General features: G+C 34.1%; 1 protein-coding gene across 4 annotated transcripts; it reads right to left on the bottom strand.

Annotated features, from left to right (window-relative positions):
- Nucleotides 1-2714: 2714 nt before the first annotated feature.
- LOC123540747 (extracellular serine/threonine protein kinase FAM20C-like) lies at nucleotides 2715-13563 on the bottom strand. 4 transcript variants are annotated; one of them, XM_045326005.2, is made up of 12 exons: nucleotides 13509-13563; nucleotides 11787-11929; nucleotides 11149-11282; nucleotides 10296-10445; nucleotides 9643-9770; nucleotides 9206-9284; nucleotides 8801-8893; nucleotides 5994-6106; nucleotides 5223-5376; nucleotides 4686-4822; nucleotides 3604-3685; nucleotides 2715-3217 (listed from the first exon to the last, which is right to left on the bottom strand). In XM_045326005.2, the coding sequence occupies exons 2-12, from the start codon at nucleotides 11904-11906 to the stop codon at nucleotides 2932-2934; spliced, it is 1476 nt and encodes a 491-aa protein (XP_045181940.2). In that variant the 5' UTR covers nucleotides 11907-11929; nucleotides 13509-13563; the 3' UTR covers nucleotides 2715-2931. The 4 variants fall into 4 exon arrangements, with proteins under 4 accessions (XP_045181940.2, XP_045181936.2, XP_045181937.2 ...); XM_045326001.2 differs by having other exon boundaries at nucleotides 13383-13514; XM_045326002.2 differs by lacking the exon at nucleotides 13509-13563 and adding an exon at nucleotides 13159-13502.
- Nucleotides 13564-17524: the final 3961 nt, after the last annotated feature.

The raw sequence follows: 17524 nt of genomic DNA, 5'->3' as shown, positions 1-17524 counted from the left end.
GAGGATAACTGTATATTCGTCCAGTTTTGATCATTGAACTGCCTGCTGTGTATTAGTAACTTTTGTGAACAAGATTAGAATGTTACTTTTGCACATATACACATTGATTGGACCTCTCAACCAAATTTCATACCTTACTTTAGGGATTTTTAAGACAATACATTTTCAAAAGTTTGTTGAATGTGTTTTCATATTTAAGTGCATTGTAGTTCATGAATACCAAGTTAAAAATTAATAATGGCAACATCTCTAGGCCCTTATTGTAAGCCACTAGACTTCTGTAACGATAAATGTTTAATGTATTAAGGGGAATATACTCTTTTAGTTTTGGAATGTGGCATTCCTTGACCACCGTATCTTTTCTTATGCACTACTTTGTAAACAAACTAAATAATGTGTTTTAGCTTACATCTATGCGAAATGAAAAGCAAAACAGTGACCATATTTCACATTGTTTCTTTAAATTAGAATCTGTAGGACATTGATAAATGTTTGGACAAGGTGAAGCACTATTATTTTCGCACCAAAACGTCTTAATTGTTGACTTTGAATGTACACAATAAGTCTTATGTAATTCAACAATAACTTTCTTGTTTCAGTTTTCTCATTTTTATTTTAGTGAGCAATCCTTTGTGTACTTATAACAGTTGAAACAGTATCCATTTCATGTACCAAAACCTTGTACTTTTTTGCAGGTAAATTTTATCATACCCCACCCACTTTTTTCTAATTTCAAAGTATGCGTCCCCTTAAATCGTAGATATACGAGAACATAGTGACTTGATTTAAACACTTAAATATTTAAAAATGCACATGTTCCAAAATAAAAGACTTTGCGAAGTATTGTAGCAATTATTATTACAAGACAAAATATTTGAAAAACGAAATGAGATTATTCAAATATGATAAATGTACCTCTACGGATGCGAATGAGTTCTGTGAATGAGCAGTCGCAGTGCTATTCAACTGCATGATAAAGTTATCTTAGTACATTATCTCTCTAGTATTGCACACTGGCGATTTATATATTAAAAAACTTCCCATACGTTTATAATGACAGATATGGTCGTGTCCGGCAGTAATACTAGAAACGAATCGGTACAGAACTGATAACTCATATTCAGTGATGTAACAGTCACTTTTAGTCATTTTTACTAATCGCAGAGTAAGTCCGTGTGTTTTAATTTTCGTTACCTTTTAACTTACGGTATTTGTTGCATGAATACCTCAAACAGACATTCTGATTGGCTGATTTGAAGAGGTATGTCAAGCGTAGTTTCAACTACACGTGCTCGCTTAAATATTTATATATATTTAACATTAATATGATTTTTTAATGATATCCAATGGTCATCTTTCACTAAAATATTTTATTTTTAAATATTTACTTCAAGTGTATAAAACCCTCATATCAAAATGTATTTAAATTTACTAAAAATATATAATAAGTTTGCATATCCTTAGGACACCGGGCACATTTTCATGCAGTCTCGCCAGGCATATGTATGTTTCTGACAACACAGAAAATGACATCACTCGACCTTCAGCTATTTCCGGATGTAAAGAAAATAAAAGTAGACCGGCTAAACTTAAAAACTAAAGTCGCATTTGCATTGATCGATAGTCAGGGATCACGCGCAGGGGTCACCTCTTCTAAATGTATGCGCGTGCACTTTCTAACGATTTGAAAACACCTGGGCTTTATTACGACATGTCAGCTTTTCATCTACAAAAATATATTTGAACTCGGAATAAACACAAATCCCACAGGGGTCCGTAACGGAGCAAGGGTATATGGAGCTCTTTGGAACTTCGACAAAATCGTTCAAAAAGTTCTTTTTGATGTTGTTTGAAAGTGTTAGTATATGCCTCGGATGTAAGATATTTCCGTATTTCAGAGCTGCAGAACCCAGACATTTCAGAAATAATTTCAAAATGAGTTTTGTGTAGTAAATGTTGATTATACAGAAGCGTGAAACGGCCATCAGACGCTAATACGTTTCATTGCGTTGAATATAGAGCTACATTCATAATTTAATGTTATGCAGTTACAGTTGTTTGTTAAAAACAGCCAGTTTTTTATTGTTAGTACATAATTATTAATACTATAAAACCAGAAGTATACTGCTGGATGCTTTCACATTCAAAATCGTTTCTAAAACGATTTCCATACATAATTATAAGTTTTATTGTACAACTGTGAATACTGCACATTCTCGTCCGGACCATTTGTGAACATGGCCGTGTCCTCGTTTGGACCATGTGTGAACATGGCCGTGTCCTCTTTCGGACCATGTGTGAACATGGCCGTGTCCTCATTCGGATCATGTGTGAACATGACCGTGTCCTTGTTAGGACCATGTGTGAACATGGCCGTGTCATATGAATGTACTGGAGCAAGTGTTGGGATCTAACACAGATGTACTACGAGAATATAAATAGCACGTAATTGTGAAACTCCGCGTTTAAACTTGGAATCGGCTTGTATTTTCCCCGTTCATCACCGTTGTTTTTCTATACATACGGGTGGGGTATGACATGTGCTAAATACACATTAAATGATGTTGTTTTTTTTTTCTGGTTTGGTGCCAGTGCTATTGTGCACCATGGACAATACCGACCTGACTATATTACCAAGTATTATAATGCATAATCTAATTTACCAAGATGTTCTATTTGGAATAATGATGATAATAAAATAAAAACAGTTGCTGTTTGCAATATACAGAAGAACATTTTATGCCTTGTTAAAATATATGTACACGTATAAATGATGTAATCTCAGTGCGGATAAATATTAACTAGCTATTGATATAGTTATGTATGTCAAACACTAATTCCAAGAAACGGTATCGAAATGGTCAATAAGATCAAACAGTCAATTATGGATTTAGTTAAAAATAAATGTTATATAATCAAAGACAGGTAATGTTAATAAGGATCATTTATTATTACTGCGTCAATTGATTTCGCTTGATCTACACATTCAGCGACGATTCTTAATATATGAACTACACGCCTGTCTACGGCATTTAAATGACCCTGTAACAGTATTGGATAAACAGGGTCCGATTTCATAGAATCGTCTAAAAGTTCACTAAGTCTTTCCGGTCCTATATATAGTTTTGCAAGTTTCAAAAAAGTGGATTTCCGGATTTTACAACATTGTCGAAGTGGAACTATGATAGAAAACTCGTCATCCGTAGTTTTGCCGAATCTGAAAATATAGAAAACAATATATCATGTGATATTTGTTTCTTTGTTGAATTAATAAGTGTCATGCTCTCCAGAACATTGTAATTATTTAAAAATGGCAAAACTAGAACAGGGCAATGATTTTTGTTGCTTGCAATATACGGATATTATTCAGACTACTTAAAAGCGAAAAGTCTTATCAATAACAAAATATTCCCAATAGGCAAGATAAATATCTCTAAAAGGGAAATATCCGTCTGGGTAAATATTGGTGAGTTGGTGAATTGTGTGACAGTAGTCTGAATAACGTATTGCGTCTATGAATGCGATTGCAAGATAGATGGGACGGGATTTGAAATGTGAGTTTACGGCATGTGATGAAAGGCGTCATAGAAATAGTACACTTACGCTCTCCCATTATCTAGATGGATGGGGCAACTGTCATTTCTTAGATAATGAAACACTTCCACATGATGCCGGTCCATATTTCCTGTATAAGAGACATATATATGACTTAGTTAATTATTTTCAGCGGTTTTTTCACTTAAGCAGGTTAAACAAACTACCACATAGGAATTTTTTTTTATATACAATGTATGTGTTGAAGGAAATAACATTTTTCATAGTATTTTACTTGCTTTCTATTTGATGCATGCTATGTAACAGTACAGTATAATGCGAAAATCAATTAAAAAGGCCAAACAATAATAATTTGAAAGTACGAACATTAAATTGGAAAAAGGCAACTACTTTCTTTTCAAATTGTTATGATACATCAAATGTACATTTACATATCAACTTTTATAATCCCTAATCAGCAGTGACTTTAATTAGAAACGGAACCTTCATGTGCCTTTGTAAACACTATTCAATTTAGTGATATTGCCTTTAGTAGTGCAACTGAAATGTGCCACCTCCGCCTGGGTTCGCTTTTCAGACATGGACAATGATAGAGTAAATTTTTAAACTAATGCATGCAAAAAGTAACATTTTATTTAGCAAAAAGTGTATGTGAGTATTTTAACAAGCATATGATAAAGAGAAGAATAAGTAAGTGTATAATATATACTCCAGTTCGACAGTATGGCTAAGCGTTCTATTATAATTGAACTCTGACCTTACAGTGTTTGAATTTCACTCAGCGTGTTAAATTTCTCTGATCCAATTCACTAAAATTTTCTACTGACTTATGAGACATAGACAGTGATTATAATACTAAATTAATATACCAGTCGTAATGGGTTGAACAGAAGGCTCCGCTAAATTAGCTATCAATGCGTCACTTTTTGAGTATGTGTTTGGAGGACTGACGGTATATCCTGTCATAATAGGGCATTAATCAAATCCAACCTTATACCAGTTGTACACCGTTGCTCATTTATAATAGCTGAATACTTCGATTATTGTTAAATTATAAAAACACAACTACTAACTTTGTCACTTCATTATGATGGCAATACCAGCATTTACAAAAAGGTTTATTAACATACCTGTAATGAAATCAAATACATGAGAGTCTATGAAATCACCAATAAATCTTTTGTAGAGATAAGGCTGTTTCCTCATCAGCTTCCTGCAGTACCCTTCGTCTGTTTCCCATTCTGCTTTATTAAACTTACTGTAAGACCTGTATAGTTGACACATACAATAATGGAATTACGGCAAATGCAAGCGAAACGAGTCCTTTACAAGTTAAATATCATATTTTGCACAGTTTTAATATTTGTTACCTGCAATGAATAATAGTACAAATCTTTATAAAAATATAAATATCATGATAAGCGATAGAATACTTATGACGGTATTTCAAACTAAACAGGTTAAAATATTAATTATTGAAATTACGAAATTGACAATTATACTGTTCATAATTTCTAGGTTCAATTGCTTCAACTTGTAAAGCTATGTAACTAAAAGCAAACTTCAGAAAATATGCTTCTGTGCACGATACACAGCTACAGTGTACATTGGCTGTTAGTGCAACACCTGCTTGCAATCCAATTTGCTAACTGACCAACACTTGTTACCTCCTGAAAGGACTAAACCATCTGTCCCTAGATGCATCCCGTCCGTCCGGTAACCATGCCATGATAGAACCTTCTATAACATCCCCTTTCCCGCAGAATGGATGGTTGCTATCACAATAGTAGTCGCAATAGCCGTAAAAACAATTGTTTCCAGCTGCAACAATAGTTTTATATGTAACACTTTGAAAGTTTTCTTTTCTCTTTTGATAATTTTAGCCCTATTTAAAGCAAACAACTGTTGCTTTTTATTCCTTTTCGGGACTGTTTGAATAGAGAGTACACTTGTATTAACAAAGAGATCCTCGCGCTCACAAGCTGTTAACACTACTTTTTGTCTTGTGTGCGTTCCGTCACCAAGCATAAACGCATTGCGTCCCTATAATTGATAATTCAAAAGGAAATGACGCCAACGTAATCAAATCACGCATTCCCGTGCATTTTATAAACATTTGATGACGTCGAAGGATAAATTATCCATTTTTAGCTTTTTACTCGTTTCATGCCGGGCTCGGGCACCAACTACTCCCTCGGCATTCTGAAGTTGTCATAACATGAAAAACAAACTAGCGTTATTCCTACAATATCATTCGGTAATCATCAGATCGGCATGCTCGTTAGTATTGAATATTGTTACTTTTTTTATAGAAAGAAAACAAAAAACACCAAAACACCCACGAAACCCAAGTGTAATAATCTGTCTGCTAAGACTAGACAATCACTACTTGTTAACACTGATCAAATATCGCCAATATTTACAACGATTTAACATACCTGGAGATACGTAAAACGTCTTTTTGAATTTTTTGTCAGCAAGAGGCAGTAAGTCTTTTGTAACACTAAGAAATCGACCTGTCACCGGTGGAACACGATAAAACCCCAAAACTCTGAAGATATTTGAAAATGTGTTTATATTAATCTTACAATCAAAGATATACAAAAAAAGTTATTTTAGATAATTTCAGAGTAGTATAATGTTCATAATTAACATAGAACGCTCATTTATATAACATTGTCATTTTTTTAAAATATCAAAGTTAATAGTGAACATGCTAGAACTCAAAACTAATCACATACATGCAGATACGTTAAAATTGTGTATTTTTTAAATAAATTGCATGCTATCTGTATGGTATAATGGCTAAATATCTTCTTCAGTAGCTTATATTATATGGTGTCATGCGAAGTAATTTATCCAAATCGTAAAATGGTCAAATATCTCTTTCAGCAGCTTCTGAATAAGTTGCATAATCAAAAATCGTTTTCGGATTTATATTTTAAAAAGTTATATATGAACCGTGCCATGAGAAAATCAACATAGTGGGTTTGCGACCAGCATGGATCCAGACCAGCCCGCGCAGTCTGGTCAGGCTCCATGCTGTTCGCTTTAAAGCCTATTGGAATTGAAGAAACTTAGCGAACAGCATGGATCCTGACCAGACTGCGCAGGCTGGTCTGGATCCATGCTGTTCGCACACCCACTATGTTGGTTTTCTCATGGCACGGCTCATATATATATATTAATCATGAATGACTTCTATCAAACTTTCCTCATTCATATTAACCCCTACTATCTTTCGAACATAAGGAAGGATTAAACGGGGTTAAATTTGATGCCTTCTTGTGAATTGTACGATTCCACCTTTATCGGCGTGCATGAATTATTTCCCGATCATCTTAATTTATATCATAGTATAAATGTAGAGATACAAACAATGCTTGTGTAGACTGAGAGAACTGCAGAGATGTACTGGAATTTCGGATTGCTAAATATTTGCATGTACGTGTAGATATACTATTCCTACATATGACAGTAGTGACCAATACATTAATTTAGCAGCTTTCTTCGCGTGGAAGGAAACGGTTTTGAATTAGAAGCATGTTTAATCTTATTCGTCTATTTTTGGATAAAAGGCCAATGCCCTGGTGTTTTAACAATTAAGCCATTTCCAGTGTCTTTTTTTGTTGTTGTTGTTGTTGTTTGTTTTTGACACCTTAGACGTTTATCGAAATATTGGTATAATTGTACATATATGCGAAAATAAACGCGTTTAATTCATAACAAGTGATCCTTTAGTAACTAAATAAAATATTCATACTAGGCAAATATTTAACAACTTAAACACATATTCAAGATACCAGATAACAAAATGGAGATTATATTTATAGGTTATTAGCTTTGTATCGGGAAATATGCACGAGTTCTTCAGCGGAAATATTGCGCGACTTTAGGAGCGCAATATTCTTCCGCTGAAGAACGAGTGCATACTTCCCGATGCAAAGATAATAACCTTTTTATTACATACGCATCTGCACGTATAAATATTATGTAAATATCATAAATATGTTCAATAGCCTGAATAGGATTGACAATACTGAACTAAATAGAAAAAATAGTGCAACAATACACACTGAATTACGTCACGCACCCGATATGAAATTCAGGCGTCAGTGTATGGAAAAATATTGACGTTTCCGGTACCAGAGTAACTTAACGGGAAATAGAAACGAGTATGTAATAACATATTCTATGTTTTTTTAAGACAATGTCAAATACAGTGTATAAGATGAGTTACAAAACTATTTCCTGACAGTATTCATGACTTTGCAAACTAGGTTTTTATATATGGATCTTTTACTTCATTGTCATGTTTTAAAGTTACACAAGGCTTCTGTCAATCTAAAACAGATGAAACAATTGTTGAAATAGATGCTATGTACAAATACACGGTTTGAAAGCACCACTTTAATTACTAACATGAATTTATATAGTAACAACCATAGAGAGAGGTATCAAAATGTCGGGTTCAGTAAAATCTTTGTTAATCAATATACAAACCTTTGACAAATAACAGAACCGAACAGAATTGATATACTTCTTCTTCATACCAAAGGGGCCTCCGTTGCCGAGTGGTTAAGGTCGCTGACTTCAAATCTCTTGCCCCTCACCGATGTGGGTTCAAGCCTCACTCGGGGCGTTGAATTCTTCATGTGAGGAAGCCATCCAGCTGGCTTACGGAAAGTCGCTGGTTCTACCCAGCTGCCCGCGCGTGATGAAATAATGCACGGAGAGGCACCTGGGGTCTTCCTCCACCATCAAAGCTGGAAAGTCGCCATATGACCTATAATTGTGTTATTCATAACAATAATTATAGCCACATTAGATGCAAGGCAATTGTGAGCCATTCAAGGAGGATATGTTATCGGATCACATTGGCTTTGATCATAGTGAGGCTGCCACAATTTAGGTTGCTTAAGTGAACAAAATAAATTTCTTTATATTTTAATTCCCTTTTCAGGTAAAGTTTATCTCATTTTGTTGCAATCTATTCAGATTGATAATCGCCCGTTCAGGCTCCGACAGTATAAGTTCATATGCAACTTTGAGAATTGTGTTTTTATAATCATATTACAATGCAAATTCTTTTTATTGTTGTATTTACTTATTTTTTTTTTTTTTTTTTTTTTTTGACAGTTGCATTATCTACTCTTAGATTAAAGCTCAAAGCACTACAGAACTGTAAAAACATCTGAAACAAAACTCTCTTCTGTTATTAATCAGATATATAAAAATGTTACACCTGTCCAAGTGGAACGCTGCAATCTCAGCATTATGCCGCTCATAATCATTGAAATAGAAATGATCCGGTTGTGTCTCCACTTCTCTTGCCCACCTAAAACATACAAACATAGCAATAATCGTAAACTAAAGTTTTGTCACTTTCAACCATGTACGTTATTCATATTAATTGTGTTACTGTTATGGGGAGTCCAGACAACAGTACACAAGAAATAACTTATGCAGTGAAGTTTTTAGTGTTCTATTTATGACATTAACACGTCTCATTTATTAATATTAGGTGACTGTCTATTCTTTTAATAATATTGTGCAAGATACAAACCTATAGTACGTATTAGTAGTAATTACTGGTGATATTCATAATTAATTACATATTTTATTGTAGGTATGTCATTATAATACATACCTCATGGGTTTAAAGACTGCCTTGGCACCTTTACGATATGTAAAAAGTAGTTTCAGCTCTGTACCTTCTTTGATTACGGCTGTATAAAAATGTTAAAAGTTAGATTATTACATTATTGACAGTTCAGATTTGCTTAAATGTTAAAGTGATCACAATCTTTTTCTTTTTTGAATATCATGTTTATGCAGTAAAAACCGTGCAGACCTTACTGAATGCGTCCATATAACAATAATATCTATTACCATGTTTTTTAATTAGTAAACATTGCAATCTCATAAGAACACACTTTATTCCTTATCACCGAAATGATCCCAGTAATTTGTCGCAGTCAACCATTTAACCTTTTCCGTTTTATTTCCTATTGCATGACCATTTTACAAGGTTCAAAACAGGCTTACATATCGTAAACCAAGCAAAAAACACTGTTGGCGTTTTACCGACGTATTGAATTTTCTCTGTAGCCATGTCTTTCAGGAGACCGTCGATGTGCGGATCTTCGGGATTATAAAGGGCACCCGCTCGAATGTTATGGTGGAATCTTACAAAATGATTATCACCTTCTTCTCTGCAAAAATAAATCATTTCAAACAGATCATTCGCTTTATATTGTCTTGAAACCATTGTCATTTTCTTCAACTAAAAAATGAGCCGCACCATGAGAAAACCAACATAGTGCGTTTGCGATCTGCATGGATCCAGACCAGTCTGCGCATCCGCGCAGTCTGGTCAGGATCCGCGCAGGCTGGTCTGGATCCATGCTGTTTGCTAATAGTTTCTCTAATTGCAATAGGCTTTGAAAGCGAACAGCATGAATCCTGACCGGACTGCGCGAATGCGCAGGCTGGTCTGGATCCATGCTGGTCGCAAACGCACTATGTTGGTTTTCTCGCGGTGCGGCTCAAATATGTTTCAATCTTTAATTGGCCAATAGCTCGATTTGAATTTGATTCTACTATAAAATTAACGAAGGTGAAATTAAAAAAACACAGTGAATTGATTTGAAAATTAAACAAAACATAATCATGTAGCTTAGATTCTATGAAATCATCATCAATCCCCCTGTCTCTATATATAAATAGTAGGTATTTACGACTCTTCGTGGCTGCCCCATTGGAGTAACAACTTTGATTTAACTCTTGAATCCCTGCCTAATTGTAAAGCCATATCAGTGAACTTTTCCCTTTGAAGTAATTCCCGGTTGTATCCAAATTCGCTGATCTGGTCAATGCTGTCCAGTAACCTGTACAACAAACGCAACAAGGAGTACAGTCAGTCAAGGCGACACAAAGTGGAGCAATCCCAAGTTTCCAGTGTGTTTTACAAATCAGTTTAGATATATCATCAACACTAAAGCAAAGGTAATAAAATATTGTTTGAAGTCCTTTATAATAACATAACGAACCATGTATTGCATGTACTTTGCAGCAGACAGAGCAAAAAGAATAACAACAGTCTAAATCTAGACACCATAAGTTAAATAATACATTATGATTATATGTTATTTATCATCAAGTGCTTAATTTAGTTCTGATATTTCATTTCTTTATAATTTTTACAGTTTCAAATTTGGCAAATTTACAAATCGTGGGCTTAGTGAAAAGCTATTGTATAGTTGTATATGAATAAAGAAGAAGATACAATAGTTTTGCGCTAAGCCCTCGAAATAATTATTTGATTTACTCCTTAAATTCATAATTATCACCAAAATGGAAAGTTTATATCCAAAAGTAGCAAGATGGTCAAATTATTGCCATTTTAACAAAAAAAAAATGCACTAATTTGACTTTTGACCTTATGCTGTGATATAACTATGACCTTCAGAAGGCGACAGTCCTATGAAATCTTCCAAATTCATTGCTATGCCTCTTTTTCAGATATATAGGCAAACAATTATATAGCCGCCAGTTACTATAAGAATGCCAATGTACTAGGTATGCATGTACCTCTCTACCGCATCGTTATACATCAGTGTCTTTGTTGAGAACGATGTATCCCGGTCCTTCTGTCTGGTGTCAATGTTTGTTTCACTGAAGTCTGCACTTCTGCTGTTATTGAATTTTCGCGGAGGGAGCGTATCCTTAAAGCAACAGAATAAAAATAAGGCTAATTCTCTTCTCAAACTCATTAAAGACTGCTAAAAGGTTGAGTACGAAGATTGCGACTTTCGACATAAATAGTACTTTTAGGCTGATGAAGAAGAAACATTCTTAGAGTAGGACTAATATCTGTTTCAATCTAGTATATACGTGAAGCTGATATACTGCATGGATCGTGGCGTCAGTGGTACCCATTAAGCTAAAACATTTTTCTCAGTCGGCACCTTTGCCCCAGGTTTATGTTTAATTCTAGTCATCTAGCTAACTTGCTTATGGTTTGAGAACTTCAAACCTAAGAAAACAGGTCAACTCCACAAATGTTTCTATGACTGGACATAGTTTATTTCTCAAATATGTTTGAAATTCAAATAATTCTAAAACAAACCTTCTTGAAAATGATTGTTATGAAATGCTGTATACCAAAGATTTAAGATACCTTTTATGTTATTTGAAAACATATCAAATGTCGCTCCCTTTTATCCTACCTTTGACAGATTACATTCCTTTACTCCATCGTATGCTGAGAGTTCAGCAAACAATAATACATACAACAGGAATGTTGCTGTAACTACTGATGTGACAACTAGCCGTGTTTTATACTTCATGTTCACTAGTGTGTGGTGTATTTCTGAAATTAGACATTTTATGGTTCAAAAGCGGTAACAGAGACAAGAAGTGAAATGTTATTTTTTTACCAATATATTCAATGTCTTTGACAACAAAGTGAAAACAAATATGAGCAAATTAATTTCTTTCATACTACAGCCTGTAATTGATAAAAATCGTTGAGTAGAAAATATTGTGAAAATTATTAGGATTTTTCGCAACATTTCCTAAAGCGTTTTATTAAGTACATGTACATGTGCGCGCTAAAATTGTACATGCAACATGAATGTTCTGAATCAATGTAAATTCTTAGATTAAGTAAGCAATATAAACGTTTACCATTACATCATTTCACATTAGACCTAATTTGTATGACCACTCAATTTTAAAACTGAATGTTCTCGTTTTGGTTGCTAACATTTCGCTTTCTTGTGCGGATGGCCGTGTTTAAAAGAAACTGAAAATGTTACTGGAAGTTTTGTTTGGATGTATCTGGTAATTCTTAAGCAAACGTAAATTAGTGGAATTTTCCTGTACTTGATAAGTTGGTAAGTTGGTGAAAACGTAAAATACGTGGACTTTATTTACGCATATGTCGTACCCAGAAATTTCTCCCCACCCCCTCCCCCAGCTTTCATGACCATGGTTTTGTACTATACTTAAGGGAAGGGTTTGATATGTACACGATACCGTACTTAATATTTTTCTTTCTCAAAGTTCATTTCTTGTGTTGTGTACAAATGATCAATTACAAGCACTGTTTCATGAAGGTAGGTATCTATGTACATGTAAAGTAAATATATTCCTGCTAAAACATAGGTCATTTTAATCTTTGCTTAATTTTATATTGTCAAAAATTGATTGAGATTCAATTCATTGAACATATGTTAGTTCTTCTTTTGAAAATGAACAACTGCAGTTTTATTTGTTTTCAAGTTAAAAGCGTGCTTCAGTACTATTACAGGGAAAAAAGAACTTTTGTCACGCCATCATTTGCATCTTACACAGTAGTTAAAATGTAATGATCATTTTTTTCATTTGATCTACAAGTTTTAATGATAAAAAAAGAGACACTTTTATAACTGTTTTAGTTGCTGCACTCCACTACGTAATTAAATGGCCTTGAATTATTCAGAAACGTTTTTATTTCTAGCATCACAAGGCAAAGTAAATTGATTTTAACTGGAAAAGAATGCAGGATTGTGACAAAATACCGTAAATTAAAATTTCAGCACTAAAATTGTCTGTTACCTGACCTCTTTGCTAAAGTGTCATATTTAACGTTGGCTGTTTGTTGTTATACACAACAAAGTGCTTCTTTTGATGTTCTGCTTTATATTCCATGCCTCAAACAAAATGTCTATCTGCAGTTCCAGATCAATACATGAATACTATCCTCTAAATAATGATTATTAAAACGATGATACTTTTTAGTATTGAATACTCTTAATTTGCCATAACATTTTAATATTTACCACTTTTATGAAGCATAAACATCCATACAAAGCATATGAACTGAGAATTTTAGAATTTCAACTTGACACGTATACACTTAATATATTTATTTAAAATATAAAGCAAAATATATTACACAATCTTACATTTAGAAGTTATGTTCGGTAGGACACTGAAATAATGAGGTAAAGGACCTTGAGACGCTGTTCCAATTTGTAGAACAAACGTAAGTACTTCCGGAAATGACACTTCAAATTTGCTGATTGCCCAAAACAGACTGGAATCAGGACAAAAGAAAAGCGTAAATATACATAGACAGGCTACCAGTCCAACAATAATGAAACACAAAATTATATATGGCTAACTTTTAATTTAGGATTGATTTTTAATTTGAAAAATAGTTTGACAAATTGTAAATATTATTTTGAATGCGTGGCCAGTGATTAGAACATAAATACAATTGTAAGTTGGGTGATATTTACCAATACATGTTTTACCAAACTGACCACTATTTATCAATCAGCATCACATATATCTCATGTTGTCAATACACCCACTGCTTTAGTTTTGCGGTTTGAGGAACTGCGTTTTGAGAACATTGTCTTGAAATAGTCTGCAAAGGTATTGAATACGTGCGTACAGGGTTAAAAACTTGCTCTCTGTTTAAATTTACACGCCATTTTGATACGTTTTACATATCACACCTTCTGTTTCTGTTACTTATGAAGCGGTTTAGCTCCCCCCAGTGGTGAGTTTTCCGCTGAACGTTCCTAAGCGGCGTTCAAAATGTATTCCTTCATGTGTACGTTTTGTTCTCATTGTCTTCTTAAGAGATAACGAGTGCTTTGGACACAGCTTTTCCCACTCGATATTTATCATTTTTCCTAGTGGATATTTACTGTTGTGTTTTTGAATATAACAAATTTGTGTTTATGAATATAACAGATTTGTGTGTATGAATATATCAGATGTGTTTATGAATATATCAGATGTGTTTATGAATATAACAGATTTGTGTGTGAATATTACAGATGTGTTTATGAATATAACAGATTTGTGTGTGAATATTACAGATTTGTTTATGAATATTACAGATTTGTGTGTACGAATAAAACAGATTTGTGTGTGAATACTACAGATTTGTTTATGAATATAACAGATTTGTGTGTGAATATTACAGATTTCTTTATGAATATTACAGATTTGTGTGTGAATATTACAGATTTGTTTATGAATATTACAGATTTGTGTGTATGAATATAACAGATTTGTGTGTGAATATTACAGATTTGCCGTTTATATAGGGTTAACAGTTACATTTTTTCAGTTTGTACCGAAGACTCTTAATGCTACTATATAGTGATATATTGCGTCTCAATAAGGATTCAATAGCATAAGAATTACATGTACTTTCAAGAAATGTCTCAAAAATTAACATTGACACTAATCAACTTCAAAATTGAGTCCAGACACAGCCAAGAAAATGCTTAAGTTATTGTATTAAAATTCTGTTATAGGTCATAATTATATACTGTATATGTTCAATTTACGATTATAAATCGTCTCTAAGAAACATGAGGAGAGAGATCACCGGTGACTTGTCAACTCTGAAAATAAGGGCCATGGTTGAGATAACCGAAATCTTTGATTACAAATACGTAATTCAAACAATATTAAAATTAAAAACAATGTCGTTTTTTTTCGATCCAGGTGCATTCAGTTATATGGCATTATTAGCACAATTTTGCTTTGTACAGAAAAGAAGTACATATAAAATATTGTGATTTCAGGTTATAATTTTTTTCTGCTACATATAGATGGCAAAATTATAAAACTTGCTTAAATGTTAGCACACGGCCGAGATCGTTAACCTTATGACACAAGCGTGCATTGACCTAGAAACAATCAAGACTCTTTTTGATACAAGATACAACGGTAGGTTAACATATATTTCTGTGTTGTGAGTCATCTTATGTGCGACCTCACAATATTTCATTTTCACCGAACGCGCCATGAAATCTGAATATATGTTAACGTTGTAAGTAGAAATGACAGCCTGCATTATCAAAATAATATTGTTGCTGAAATAGCTCATACAAGTCCAGATTTTAAGAGATCTACTGAAAGGAAAAAGTTTCCAGAAACGACATTTTGCATATAAAGTGAACGAATATCTTTACGAATTATTTTGAATAATATAGGTTATTAACTTGAGAAAGTTGAAATATTAAGCTATTTAATTAACGGAAATAAATGGTTGAGATTGAAGGACTTGCACGACCATATTTATCCCAGATCACATTTGTACACACGTTAGAAGAATACGATCCTATTTTTATCATTTTCGGATGTGACAGTATATGCTTGTCCAGAAATGGAGATGACAAGGTAATCAAATTTTTCACAGATGCCTTTTAGTGTTGCAACGTCTTTATGGCACTATATTTTCATCAACATTATCATCATCATCATCATCATCATCATTATTATCATCTTGAGGCACAGATATAACTATATTGTTTTGCCTTCAACGTCTGTCTGTCCGTCCGTCTTTTTGTCCCAGTTACCCCTCTCACGAGTGACTGATACCAGCCTTGTTGTTCATATCGCCTATGCGTTCTATTCACTTAATCTTTGTAAGAGTTATGAGAGTTTGTTTTCTTCTAATAAAGTGCGTACACGCGAGATATTATCCTAGACCTATTCTCGGATTCTTATCAAGATAAAACTAGTATGAAGCCTAGTTATGCATTGTATAACCGCATAAAGCTCGCTTACATGGACTGCTGCTGCTACTGCTACTAGCACTGTCTGCTGCTGCTGCTGCTACTACTGCCACTGCTGCTGCTAGTACTACTATCACTGCTGCTGCTGTTGCTGCTGCCACAACAACTAGTACTCATGCCGCTGCTGATTTTGCTACTGCTACCACTATTGCTACTATTATTGTATATATTATTTTATATTGCACACATATTAAGGACATGTATACATAAATACTAATAAATGCGATAGTAAAAAACAAGGAAGCAACACGCAGACACGAACATAAATATAGAAGGACTAGAGGACAGTGGCAAAACGACCACTGCAGAGCTGAAACCGGGTCATTTAATCAAACCTCACTCATAGATCCTCACAATGTTTCTTTATCAAAAGAGTGTTAATAAAATTATTCTCCGCCAGGGGAATCCCTCTCATATGTAACTTTTTCAGTAAACCAACATCAATTTGCTCATGTAAATATTTATAAATTAAAACCCATGAACGTATAAGTATGTTCTCAAATTTTTTGCAGAAGATATAGCAACAAGATAACGACGATGCCGGGCAGGGGGCAGTTATCATACCGGTTCGTCCCTTGGGACTAACTGCCATTCCGAACTGTCCAGTCATTCTAATAAAACTTGAATTTTATACGACCGGAAATGTCTCCAGAAGTTTGTAAAATACATCTCCATAAAAACAAAATATATCGTGTCGCAGGATTGCTTTCAGCTTTCAGATTGTACACAGGGTAGGTTTTTGTTAATAATCATATGACAGGACCGTGTGTAACCGTAGAGATAAAATTCAGTAAAATGTGAATTGATAATTATCCGCATGAAAGGGCATTTTAATGAAATAAGATACAGAAATATGATCCCTCGGCATGTAATACGGATTGCGTGTCCGTTTTATCAGATTCGGCGGGCACGGGTGGAAGGCCTCCGGCTGGCCTCATCACTTCCATCTAATATCTGCCTCACCCTGTTATACTGGTATGAAAAGATAGTAGCCTATTATTCTCGAATATTGTTGAAAATTGTTGCGTAGTATCAAAAAACTGCAAATTTTAGCAACATTTATTCCATAACCCTCCCGTTATCAGTTGAAACTTTGCATCCGGACTTAAAAGTATTATGCACGTTCCTTCTATTGAATTAATTCTAATCACTATGTCTGATCGTGTGTCTATTTGGTGAACCAACCAACATTCGAAAAAAGAAGACTGGAGAGTATTTGGACGACGACTTTTAAAGGCTGATTGCCCGACAGCTTAGGTACAGTGCAGATCTACAGATTGCATGGTTGTGAGTCCGATCCCTAGGGCGAGGCCTATGTTCTCCGTGACGATTTGACACAATACACTGTGTTTAAATAACTCGTACTTTCTGATTCA

Source organism: Mercenaria mercenaria, chromosome 16 (genome assembly GCF_021730395.1).
Source record: "Mercenaria mercenaria strain notata chromosome 16, MADL_Memer_1, whole genome shotgun sequence".
In the NCBI taxonomy this organism is placed as follows: Eukaryota; Metazoa; Mollusca; class Bivalvia; order Venerida; family Veneridae; genus Mercenaria; species Mercenaria mercenaria.
Note: the sequence above shows the minus strand (reverse complement) of the source record. Positions and strands in the feature narration are given on the sequence as shown.